General features: G+C 34.1%; 1 protein-coding gene across 1 annotated transcript in view; it reads right to left on the bottom strand.

Annotated features, from left to right (window-relative positions):
- The window catches only part of LOC126879060 (platelet-derived growth factor receptor alpha), a 289178-nt gene that overhangs the window by 54713 nt on the left and 220379 nt on the right, over window positions 1-14086 (bottom strand). The window contains exons 12-15 of the mRNA XM_050641955.1: window positions 9533-9752; window positions 6228-6260; window positions 4367-4408; window positions 1438-1637 (exon numbers count right to left, since the gene is read on the bottom strand). Coding sequence (XP_050497912.1) covers window positions 1438-1637; window positions 4367-4408; window positions 6228-6260; window positions 9533-9752 — 495 coding nt within the window. The remainder of the gene's footprint in view (window positions 1-1437; window positions 1638-4366; window positions 4409-6227; window positions 6261-9532; window positions 9753-14086) is intronic.

Raw genomic sequence — 14086 nt, 5'->3', positions numbered from 1 at the left:
TAGGGGGGAGGGGGTCAAAAATCTTCAAAAACCGCGTTTCGTAATACTTAAACGCTCCCCTAGGCAAAAAGTTTTTTTTTTAAATTCGTGTAAAAATATCAGCTTTTCAAATCCCAAAGTAGATTTAGTCTACAGTCTTATTCAAATTGTTTATAAGCCGAAAATGACTCTAGTAAAATGTTGTCGGAATGATAAAAATGACTTATAATTGATTTTTTTTAATGAGTTGAAGATATAAGTATTTTTCATTTATGTGGTTTCCACAGAATTGCTGTATCATTATTATTTTCTGAACAATAACATTGCAAAAAAAGGGATAAACTCTCTTTGGGATAAACAAATTGAATAAAATTTAAACTAACTGACGAATCGTCTTGAATTGTTTGTGCATTATATAGACTGTTTGATTTAACTTTTCATGCAATATCAAAATATTAAGTTCATTTTTGCAAAAGTTATAGCAAATTTTTTATTTTCGAAATTTTAGCCTTGTTTTGCAATGTCCGTCTTTCTCATTCTTCTGTTTGGTCATCTACTAAAAGATGAATACTCTAAATAAGATGTTTAATAACCCTATTTTTGTCTGTAGCGATTTAAGCGAAGAAACTGCCATTTTTGACCCTTATTTGTTAATAACTAAAATTCTCGTCCGAACTGTGACGGGCATTTTTGTATTAATAATGTATTAGATTAGGTATACCTATAGTACCCAAAAAATCCATTTGCAACCTGGCTGGTCAAGTGTCACGAACATATAACACGAACAAGGTATATTTTTGCCTTATTTTCCTCGAGTAGGTAGTAGTGAAATAAGGTCCCATCAGTATTTTAAATTGAAAGTTTAAAGTGGACAGAGTTATTTGTAATACTATATTTATTAATGTTGTTCTGAAGCTATTTCCTTGTGGCATTTTTGTAACTATTCTAAATGGTAGGTAAATGAGTCACAATTTAACTAAAAAATGATTTTATTAACTAAACACCGAAACCGATCGCCCAAATTTTACATCTACATTTTAAATAAATAAAATCTAACATCTTCTAACATCTAAAATCTTCCAAATCGGACGTTGTTGTTTAATTTATTAATAGTTTGTATTTTGAAAACGACGTCCGATTTGGACGTCGAAACGTTAATAAAATATTTTTTTAGTTAAATTGTAGCTTATTTCCCATTAAGAATAGTTATACCCTATTCCACGAACATACGCCTGTTTTGGATTACTTCGACAACGAATATTTGACTGTACAAAATAAGAAGAACGAAAGTAAATTGCAAATTACATTGTTGTTTATTGGAATAAATATTAGCGCTATTTACTTTTGTACTTCTTATGTTGCACAGTAAAATATTCGTTGTCGAAATAATCCAAAACAGGCGTATGTTCGTGGAATGGCCCATAACTATATTTATTAAATACTTTCTGCGATACTTACTATCAGCACACGACAACAAAGCGCTTGAAGTTATAGAAGTAGGTGAATGCGGATCCTGCGACTTCTCAGAAATGCGTCGAAGTTTCCCAAGTGATAAATATTTGGACATATATTCCATGTTTACAGCATTTTGTTCTGGTCTGTAAAATGACCCGTCCTCTAATAGGTCGTCAGGAGTTATGTAAGAATTCTCTGTAGTACTAAAAAATAGATTATATTAATGGGAAACTGGATAGTAATAAACGTAATAATCCACACAATGGGTAACATGTTATTTAATTCCGCTCAATTTTTGAGTTTATTAGAGAGACACAAAGGCATGTATACCGGGTGGTGAGTTTGAAAACGGGCCATAGGAAACTCAATGTAAAATTGTAAATTGTTGAATTCCTGCTTCCCAATTATTTTACATCAAAAGTCATGAGAAACTATTTGTAGAGGATTAAAATCTGTATTAAAAACAAAAGTTAAAATTGTTCTACGATTTAAACAGAGTCCAAAATTTTGAAAAATAGAATACATTTGCCATACAACCTTTTACACATTCTTGCACTGTGTGTGGCCTAAACCTGGCAAATAATTTGATAAAATTTATTATATTTTACAAAATTTTGGAATGTGTTTAATTCGTAGAACAATTTTAACAATTGTTTTCAATAAAGATTTCAATCCTTTACAAATAGTTTCTCATGTTTTTTGATGTAGAATGATTAGGAAAGCAGGAATTCAACAGTTTAGAATTTTACATTCAGTTTCCTATGGCCTGTTTTCCAATTCACCACCCTGTATATCAAGGCACGCCAATTTTTTACAACAGGTATCCTTGTACCTACTTCATCTTTTGAACTAACAAGATTCGGAGTCGAGTATTATGGATGATTTAGCAGCGAATTTATAGAATTTACTTTTAATATTAATTGAAATATTTGTCTTACAACATACACCTATCGCAAAAAATATCGCATAAATTTTAAAATAGATAAAGTTTAAAAGCAATTTTTAATTTTTAGCAGAATGTTATATAATATGTAATAGGTCCTCGTCTATGGTCACCTTTAGGTGTCACAAGCCCATAACATTTCAAGTCAAGTTGAAGCGTGTTTTTGTCCAAAAAAGTAAACAAAACGTTGATAAGAGAGAATCTATTTTGGACATTTGTGTTCGAGAATTTTATCTGTGCATTACGTCTGCTTGATTTTTCAATGACGACTTGAATTCTTACAAAACAATAAGTAATTAACACCAGAACAAGCAGCAGAAATCGTAGCTTTAATTGGAGATGGACGACCGCAGAAATATGTTGCTGATGTTACGGGAATCCACAAATCCAACATTTCAAGAGCTTTAATAAGGTATAGAGGAACTGCTGGAAGTTACACAGCCATACCAGTTACAGGACGCCCCCCAAATGCATGAACCCCGCCAATCGAGGGGGATCGTTATTTACGTCTGCAGAATTTGCGTACACGTCATGTTACAGCTAGACAACTGCGAAATGATCGTTTCAGAGTCCGTAATGTTCATATAAAGGTTGGGCCACACATATCCGCACCGAGCCCGCACCGCGTCTACACCGCACCAGAGCGAGCATGGCCATTAGCCAGCCTTGCAGAGACAGCATGGCCATTGGCTAGCCTTGCAGAGACAGCATGGCCATTGGCCAGCTTTGCAGAGACAGCATGGCCATTGGCCAGCCTTGCTGGTCGGACGCGGTGCGTGCTCGGTGCAGATATGTGTGGCTCAACCGTAAGTGTCAATTCGGTTAAAAACAGATTGGGATAATTTGGAATCAAAGCCAGAATGCTTGGCTAGCTACTGCACCACTGCTCGAGGGTACACTTTTTGGCACGAGCACATTTCATTTGGAATATTAACGACTGGACTAATTATTCTTGTTACTGGTGGCTCAAGATTTGCATTTTGTGTATCCGACAGATGCATTCCAGTTTATAGAAGCGCCGGTGAGCTATTTGTTCAGTGTAATATAAGAGCATCCAGACATTTTAGAGGTGACTCGATTATGATATGGGGAGTCATCTGCCTTGTAGATCACGCATAATTAACTGTGTTTCGTAGGGGGTCTCTGACAGCTGATAGGTATATAAGAGAGATTCTTGAAGAAAATGTCGTGTCTTTTGTTCTAATAATTAGAATAATTATTATTGGAGATAATTTCGTTCTTATGCAAGACAACGCTCGCCCGCTTGTTACTAGTTACCAATTAAATATCTAGATTGCTAATTAAATATCTTCAAGAGGTTGGTATCCAAGTTATCGATTAGCCAGCAGTCAACCCAGACCTAAACCCAATTGAGTATCTTTGGAACTACTTAGAAAGACGCATAAGAGCCCGTATCGTCGCTCCAGATAACCTTTCCAGATAATATTTGATGTACTGGGAAATGCTTTAACGGAAGAATGGGCAAATTTAAATTTGGAGTACATACAGTCTCTGAAAAGCAGCCTTTCACCGAGAATGAGGGACGTCATTAGAGCCAGAGGTGCTAATATCAGATACTAAAATATTAAATTTTTCTTGGAATTCCTTATTTCATAGATTTGTGTTTTTCATTTTTGTAGAATAACTGTTATTTAGACTCTTTTCGCAAGCTAGTCTTTGATTTTATTCCCATTGTTTTCTATAATTGATGTTAGATACTATACCAATACTACAGTATTGTAGTGAGTAGTGAAGTAGTGAGGGTAATGTTTGTAGCCTCAGGAGACTGAGACCCCGGAAGCCCTGAAGATGACGTCAGAGAGGACGTCGAAAGCTCGGCCTAGAAACAACGACGCGGTTCAACCTGGAAGCCTGGTGAGTCCAATTTTAACATTAATTCTTTTATTGATATTGATCTTAGCTTTAAGCTTCATTGTATTATCCGCGGAAACCTTTCCAAACATTATTGAAATATTATGTAATACTTACTCGAACACTACCCTTGTATAATTTAATTTATCGGAGTCCATCCTAAAAAGAAAAAATGAAATATGTAATACCAATAGGTGTATATATAAAGTTTCAGCAAAAGTGTTGAAAATAAAGATTTTTGACTTTAGTCAATTATGTTATAGTTTGTCTCTCTTTGCAGTGGCGTAGCTGAAGATTGCGGGGCCCCCCGCAGCAATTTTTGTGGGCCCCCGTATTATAAACATAACGACAACTAATAACAGTATAATTACTAAAATATGTGTAAATGGCAATATTTGGCCTTTGTTTAATAAGTCTTCATTAGTTTATGAGTAGACATGAAAATCTATTATACATGTATCTTAATCCGACAAACCTCTTAGTAAGTTGTTGCGATATTATATCTAAATTTACAATGAAAACATTAACCACAAAACTTTTTTTGATAAAAGTTATTTTTTCGTCGCAGCTGAGCTCATCGTAAATTTTTTTTATACGTTTTATCTTTTTATTTTTAAATTCGGTATAATACCCCACTATTCTGCAATTCCTGCTGCTTTTGCTAAAGTTTCGGAAAACGAATTTCTCATTTCTAGAAGATTATTATAGAGTTTTTTCAAAAAGTTGAAGGGCGACGGTTAACTCTGCCGTTTCAGATTGCAAAAGTGTTGATGTTAGATTAATATAGTTAAGTATTTTAGATTGAATAGTAATGTTAACGACAAATTCAAAATTATTCATATGCTCTAATAAATGTATTAACTTATAATTTTTACCATAGCAATGAAGTTTTCGTTAAAGATTTCATTACTTGTCGGAAATCATCATGTCTGGATCAAGCATCATGTCTGGATGACCACCTTTTCACATAACCTTTTAAGTGTTGGCAAACGCGATGGATCAAAAGTCATAATAGTACATAGTACATCCTATTTTTTAATACTTGCACTAAAAAAACATAAATTTTTTAATTATATCCTAAAAACCAACTCTACACCAACAACGGCATCATTCAACACTAGGTTCAGATTATGGATGCACAATGAACATAGGAAGCTGTTTTTTTCAATGTCAATTATACGCCTTTGTACGCCTGAATATACAACACTCATAACCCTTGCCCCATCATATCCCTTTACCTTTTCTCTGCAGTTGTGTACGGAAAGGTGCTTTGATTGTATAAATTTTAAAATTTCATTTAAAAGACCTTCTGCACTTTGGTGTTGGTCTAACATGCAAATAAATCCCAAAAATCTTTTAACAACTTCTGCTTTAGAAGATAAATTATTTTCATGGCAAGTTACATACCGAAAAATAAAATTAAGCTGATGGTGTTTCGAAATAACTTGAGTGCTATCAAGAATAATTATTGAAAACAATTTTTTTTAATTAATACATTAATCAATTTGTTTTTCAGTTTCGTGAGCCAGCAAATTTGTAACTTCGTTTTGTATTTGGGGGCTCAAGAAATTTGTTTTTTTTTAGTTATTGTTTTTATCGATTAATTTAGCCAAAACAGGATCATATTTAGATAGCAAAAGAACCACCGACAAAAAATTACCTTTTTGGGATTTACTTTCATCTAAACTACCAACATGTCCACGAAAGTACGAAACGCTAAATTGCACCCGAAAATAGTAAGAGTTACGGCAATTACCCGCTTCATTATTTCCTTCGAAATTCCCTATTTTGATGCTTATTAGGAAAATATGTTTTGGTCCCCAATTTCAAGAAAAGTAGAAGTATTAAGCTTGAAGACTTTAAGGGGCCCTGACTTGCGGGCCCTGCGAGCCTGTCAGCTACGCCACTGTCTCTTTGTTTTAGTCGATAAGACAAAATATAAGAAACACTCAGTCACATAGCTTAAGTACATACTCACTTTTTATTTGGATCCCAGTTTTCTGCTGTGTCACTTAAACGAAAAACGTATATTAAAATGTTTGCTAAATACTTAAGAACAGTTTAAACTAACAATAAAACTAATAAGGTATGAACAAGTACCAATGAAAATAAATTTTTGAGGCATATAAAGTTGGGATATATAATAAAATTTAATAAAAAACCAAGGGAAATAAAGAACTACTACTGGAAGTCCAATAGGGCCTCCATAGCTGCCGTTGGTGTGCCTCTCAGAGCCACTCTGATTTCAATGCAAGTAAGCATTTGTAGTTTGCTTGACACCAGTTTGCTGATATGATGACACCAGAACTAATCTTCACTGAAAAGATTAACACAATTATACCATCTAGAGAACAAAAAGTCTCAAATATTAATGGGGACTTAATATGGTTCACTGATGGATCTAAAACTGCCCATGGTACTGGATCAGGGGTCTTTGGGCAAACATGTAACTATAATAAATCTTACAGCCTATGTCAACATACAACGGTGTTCCAAGCTGAAGTTTGTGCTTTGGTGGCCTGCATTGATGAAATCACTGATGATGACCCTAAAGCTAAGAGAATCAACATTTACACAGATAGCCAATTGGCTATTCTGGCTGTAAAGAACAGAAACTGGCTGTGAGAAGCAGAGAAACTGCAAAGATCTCCTCAATAACCTGGCAAAAGACAATAAAGTGTCTTTAATATGGGTGCCGGGTCATGAAGGGGTGCATGGGAATGAACGAGCAGATATATTAGCGAAACAAGGCTCCAGAGAAACTTTTGAAGGGCCAGAACCTTTCTGTGGCATCACTAAGCTATGAAACACGAGGTTCAGAAATGGCTGATAAAGAATCATCAAAATAAATGGAGAACCACTCAAGACCAAAACCAGACTAAAATAAATAATCAAGAATATTGATAATACACTCTCGAACAGTTTGACGAACTTCAATAAACGAGAGATCAAAACGGTCACTGAAATGATAAATGGACATTGCCGTTTAAGAAATCACCTATACAAACTAGGTAAGGTGAATGAACCATGGTGCAGAAAGTGCGAAATGGAAGAAGAGACTGCCATACACATACTATGCCATTGCAGTGTGCTAGGTGATGTAAAGCAGGACTTCACTGGTCAAATGAGGTTTGAACCAGAAGAGATCCTAAAACTACAAATAAGAAAACTGTTGGCCTTCGTTGAGGCCACAGGACTTATTAAAGTTTAAGGAGAAGAACAGGGTTTGGTACAAAGGTCTTATGACCAAGTGCCATAGACTAACGAGTCTCGCCTGAGTTAAGAAGAAGAAGAAGAAGAAAAGGGCCTCTATAGCTGCCGTTGGTGTGCCTATCACAGCCTCTCTGATTTCAATGCAAATAAGCATTTGTAGTTTGCCTACTCCTTCTTCTTCTGAAATTGTTCTCTCCTCAATGGAGGTTGACTACTACAATTGCAAATTCCTCTCTGTTTTCAGCTGTTCTTATTAGCTGTTCAAAATCTAGCCCTACCCATTGCCAGGTGTTTCTTAACCACCATCGTCTTTTCTTTCCTATCCCTCTCTTTTCCTCGATCTTTCTTTTCATTATTAGTCAAGCACATTGGTACTTATTTTCAGTGTGTGGTCTAGGTAGCTAATGTGATATTTTCCTATCTTTCAACGTGTAGAAAAGTTCTAGCTCCTTGCTTATGTTATGCGGTAGTTCTGCGTATGAGGTATATGATGTCCATGAAAATCCCTTTCCCTTTGTTTTAGCACTTAAAGTCCATACTTTACTTCTATACGTTACTACAGAGTCCATAAATACTCTTCCAATCCTAATCTTTGTTTTTTTTTTTTCTATTAAATATCGGTCCTATCATACTGCGTTAAGACTTCCAATTACTATCTAAGACTTCCAATTACTGTCTTTCCATGTTCCATTCGGTGTCTAATTTCCTCTTGTCCTAGCCCATCTGTTGTCAAAAGTGCTCCTAGATACAGTGACGGCTCGTATCACTTTAAGTATCGGTTCACGATATTGTCAAAAAAGGTATAATAGGTACGGATACTTTTACATTATGTAGGTACCTATATACCATCCCAGGGGTGTCAAGAAATTTAAACATTTAAAATGCATTCAGTGATTGATTTGACATCATGTCCGTCCAGCAAGTAAAATCTCCAAAATCTCTCAACTTGTCGCCTTTTACACAAATATCGGAAAACTACAACTAACTGAAATTCACCAGCGACGCGACGTCTGTCGTTTCATCGGCAATCACTGCAACACAAAGATAATTTTCAATGTCTTTCCTTATTTCATCGTGATAAACATCTAACATGCCCTGAAGGAGTTTATTTTGTGTTGTTTTGAGGTAGGTACATACTTTTAAAAGATTTGGAACTATGAATATGAACCTAAGTCGTTGTATAATTCGGCTAACATTGAACAGTTCCATAAAGATGCCTCTGTTTTCTGAATTTTCCTTTTCGTCGTGATTTCTCAAAACTAACTCCAAGGCTCCACAAAACCATATAGATATAATTTTTAATTTGATTCAAAACATATCGATTCTTATCCACTTCTTGTTCATTGTGTTTAATTAGACTATCACGATAAACTGAATTTAACTGGGGTTTTATTAAAAATTAAAATTTTTTACATTATTTAAAAATATAATAATTTATAATTAAAAATGTAATAGTTATAAATACAAAAACGAGCGAGCGAGCGCGTAAAGAAACTCGAAAATATAATGTACTACCCTGTACGAGAATCTTTTTGGATCTACGATCCACTATTCATTATGATCATAGTAACAAATATTAGATCTTCCTTGTCGAGCCAGGCACGAATAGTCTCATTAAACGTGTATTAAAAGTGCAATATAGCTCTATATCTCTCACTTACATAGAATGCCCGTAAAATCTTTCTCTTTTCAGGCGAGCCATCTAAGATTTTGGCACGATCATCCCGTCCGCTGTGAGTGGCGAGGGTTGTATTACACTACACCGTTGCCAGATTTTCTATAATTTATAACGAGGAAAGAAATACGCACAAAAAAATTAACGGGCATTAAAACGGTTTAAAGATAAAAAAAATATGTTTCTGTATACAAATAAGGTAGTGCCATGGCTCCATGGCACTACCTCACCAGCCGCCACTGCCTAGATATTTAAACGATTTTACCACCCGTGTTATTTCCACGTCATTGTCAATCACAACGTCAAACTTTGTTTTGTTTTTTTATTATTAAAATTAAAAGCTTAATTTTAAACAGAAATTGCGGTAATGTTCACTATAGTAAATAAATACTTACTCAGCAAAGAAAAACCGACTTTTTCTTTTAGACCATTTTTCTCTTAACTTAAGAAGATAGTCTTTTAGTGATCCATTAGGAGCTAACTCCAGAATCATCATGTACGGCTGATCCATTGTCACGCAACCCAACAGTTGGACTACATGTTTATGGTTGCCAACTTTTTTCATAATTTTTATTTCATTTTTTAGATCTTGTTTTTCTTCGTCGGATGCACCTTCTAAAAAGAAAAAAAATATGATTCTAGTATACTCCACTTAACGTTCATTCGACCGAATCTCTATAGTATAGTATAGTTTAAGCTGGTCATCTTGAAAACTTTTAACTGTCGTTTGTCATCGAAGGGCTATTTAGATCAAGAATGGCAGAAAAAATGTGTTGGAACAGGAAAAGAAGACCTAATGTCAATTGGAGGAGGATAGCTAGTATCATTAGAGGTACTGCTATTGAAATACTTGGAAACACGTTAGGAAAGAAGTTTAAGAATAAAGAGACAAAAATATAAAAGAGAAGCGAAACTTATTATGTAAACAGTGGCAAGAAAATAGGTTGGGCACAAATCTTCAAAACTATTCGGTCACCAAAAAGGAATATACATCTATACGATCAACTTGATACCAGGGGAAGAAGAAACAAATATTTATAAAATAGCCAAACATAGATCAAATAAGGAAAAAGGTTTTAATCAGATTAGATGTCTCAGAAATGAAAATAATACAATACTATTTATAGTTCACGAAAAGGGCGTCAAAAAGAGCGGAAAAAGTACTTTGACAGATTATTAAATGAAGAATTTGACAGAAAATCAGTTGAGCTAACGGAGACAGTAACAGCAATGGTCACCAAAATAACAAACCAGGAATTGGTTCAAGCACTTCAAAACATAAAGAAAGGAACAAGTTGGCTAACAGGTTTATTTAAAGTTAGACCAATACAAGACCAATGGAGAAGCAATATATTAATACTTCATATAGTATTCATTATTCTTCAGAAAGCATATATTTGAGGTCAGCACTCAATCAGAAAGGAGTCTCCGGTGAATATGTGAATATTGTGAGACATGTATGAGGGACTAACAATTAGTGTTAGGACAAGTGTGGGAGAGACTGATAGATTTCATGTGAAAGTACGATTTCATCAAGACTCGGAGCTTAGTTTATCTATTCTCATTAGTATTAGATCAGATAACAGCGAACCTACAGAGTAACATTCCCTGGTGCTTAATGTATGCTGATGATGTAGTATTATTGAGATAAGTGAAATAACTTAAAACAAAAACTAGAACAGTCGAGACAAGCTCTTGAGCTCGTTTCCAATTGTTTGAAAGCTTTATAACATAAAATTGGAAAAAATCATTTGTAAAAGGTATAAAATTTTATTAAAATCCCTTTAAAGGGCTACATCACAACAAAACTTATTCGATTTTTATAAAAAAAAAATCATCAGTGTTAGATAAACTGGATGTTAGCTGAGCCACCAAAGAAAAATATCCGGGTAAAAACCCTTTAAATATAACATAGATGCGTTAAAAGTGCATACTTTAATAAAATGCCTTATGATGGTCACATGGCAACTAGGATAATGTCCTAAGGTAATGTATTGAAATTTCCCAACACGTGGGATCAAAATTGAGTTGTTTAGAGTTTGATATCAGACTTCCATATACTACAGACTCTCTAATTTACTCTGCCAATTAGTACAATTAAACCAGCAACCCCTTTTAATTCAGAGTAAATTAAATTTTCATCAACACAGTTGGACTTACCTCAATTTTGAATAGGAACCACAATCATCAACCTATCCATATAAATAAAACATCTTAGCAAAAATATTTACACTTAATTATTTGGTCCCATATGTTCTTTAACATAAATGGATCCATTATTTGCTAATTAATTCAACTTCATTTGAATTATGTATAGATGGTTGTATATATTCCGGCTAATTCTCTATTTGCATTATAAAAATCATTTTATACTCTACCTACATCTTACATAATCAAGGTACTTAAATGTAATTATAGCCACAACTTTGTTGATGTTTGTTATTACTGTGAAAATAAAAAAAATCTTTTATGACAATTATTTGGCTGTGGTAATACAGGGTAACTTCTACGTCACGTTGTCCGTTTGTCTTTTGACACCTTTTAGAAACATCACTCATTTCGCATTTAGTTGCCATTAAGTCATTGGAATAAAACAACTCAATTTGGATCCCACGTGTTGGGAAATTTCAATACATTACCTTAGGGCATTATCCTAGTTGCCATGTGACCATTATAAGGCATTTTATTAAAGTATGCACTTTTAACGCATCTTTGTTATATTTAAAGGGTATTTGCCCGGATATTTTTCTTTGGTGGCTCAGCTAGCATCCAGTTTATCTAACACTAATGATGATTTTTTATAAAAATCGAAAATGTTTTGTTGTGATGTAACCCTTTAAAGGGATTTTAATAAAATTTTATACCTTTTACAAAGGATTTTTTCCAATTTTGTGATTGATGGTATACAGCCAACTACAGGAAAAACAATTTTTTTTCCTTGTGGATTTTGTTTATAACATAGTAGGACAAAAACAGATTGCTTAGATTGTTAATTTAAAGATGGGGTTGTTACAAATAAAATGATATCCTTAAATGCTGAAGGGAAAATTCTATAAAACAGCGATAAAACCAATTATTATTATGTACGTAACTGAAAGTTAGGCAGGTAAAAAGAAAGAGGAACAACGAATGCAATTTGACGGAAATGAGAATGCTTAGATAGATGAGTGGAGTGACAAGAAAGGATAAAATTAAGGAGTATATGTGGGAGTATACATAGAGTATACACATACATAGTCTAGGGGTGGCACCAATTGATACCAAAATGAGAGAGCATAAGTTAAGATGGTATGGTTACGTTCAAATCGTTAATCACCCAATAGGAAGAATTGCCTATCTGCGGGTTCATAGAAGGAGTAGGAGAGGAAAATCAACGAAGACCTGGAAACCTTATCGTAATCAATGTATTCAAGACAGAGAAAACTATTTATGGCAGGGGAGCCCAAGCTGGGATTTATGCAGTTACTCGAATCTTTGTACACTGAAAATGTACCTCTACCATATATTGGCTCTTAATGCAGGGGAGTTCGTTAGTTAAGGGGGTACCGAAAAAAAAATCTATCCTTAGAAAAACTCGAAATCGTCAGATAAGGTAACTTAAGTACATGCAAAACAGTGTATATTTAAAAAATCTGACGATTTCAGCGGGGCGTAAGGAAATGGGTGAGTCCCAAAGTTTCACAAGAAAAAAGCGAATATTTCGCGAAATGAATAACAGATCGAAAAACTAAAAAATACGTGCTCAATATGTTTCAAAAATCTATCGAATGATAGCAAACACGACTTCCCACGGAGAGGGGTGGGGGGTAAATTTAAAATTTTAAATACGAATCCCGCGATATTTCGCGAAATGAACATCAGATCGAAAAACTGAAAAATACACTTATTCAATATGTTTAAAAAAATCTATCGAATGGCACCAAACACGACCCCCCACGGAGGTAGGGTGAGGGGTTACTTTAAAATTTTAAATAGGAGCCCCCATTTTTTATTGCAGATTTGGATTCCTTACGTAAAAATAAGTCACTTTTATTCGAGACATTTTTTCGAATTATGGATAGATGGCGCTATAATCTAAAAAAACGATTGTTGGAAATGGAAAATTAAATTAAAAATGGAAAGTCCCCACTAAAATGGAAAACTTTACTTAACTTCTTTTGGTTTTAGGACCTACTCTTCACAACCCAATAGGTCCCCATAACGCTCGAGTGACTGCACATTTAGTATACTTTGCTCCCCTACCATTATACAGGGTGAGTCATAACTATAGGGACATAGACTAAGGACAGATTATTTGGACCAAAATATGACTATTGGGCCAAATATGCCCTAATAAAATGTTGCTGAGAAAAAAGATACAGTGTTAAAGTTAATTTTTGTTTTTCGTTTTTTGCTAATAGTTTCCCTGTATATTTATAAATTGCTATCAAAATTGGCACAGAGGCATAATCTTAGACAAGAAATAGTATTTTATCTACAATTTTACGTTTTGTCATAGAGGGCGCCACGTGGATCATTCCTGATGATCAAATTGAGTCTAAACTTTTTCTGATGAAACTTTTTAGTAATTTTTATTAGAAAATATGACGTAAACATAATTTTTACGTAAAATTGATACTCTTGTTTAAACATGATAGTTTCAACCGTTTTCGATAAAAACGCAGTCGAACTGCTTAGAGTCTTAAAAAAGGATTTCAAATATTATTTCATTTATAAAAAGTATGCTTTGGACTGTCAGATAATTGTTGTTGGTAAATGTCATTTGTTCAGAGTAAATTATTTTTGATGTGACAGTGTAGTGTAGTGTTGCATTTTTTAAAAGTAATCATTACTTTTTTGATTGAAATGCCTCGTCACAATCATTTCAGTTGCAACTTTGTTTATTAGTTTGGTATTTGATATCCCCTTCTGAGTTCCTGAAATCTTCAATTGCGTTTTTATCGAAAACG

This window comes from Diabrotica virgifera, chromosome 1, assembly GCF_917563875.1.
Source record: "Diabrotica virgifera virgifera chromosome 1, PGI_DIABVI_V3a".
Lineage (NCBI taxonomy): Eukaryota > Metazoa > Arthropoda > Insecta > Coleoptera > Chrysomelidae > Diabrotica > Diabrotica virgifera.
Note: the sequence above shows the minus strand (reverse complement) of the source record. Positions and strands in the feature narration are given on the sequence as shown.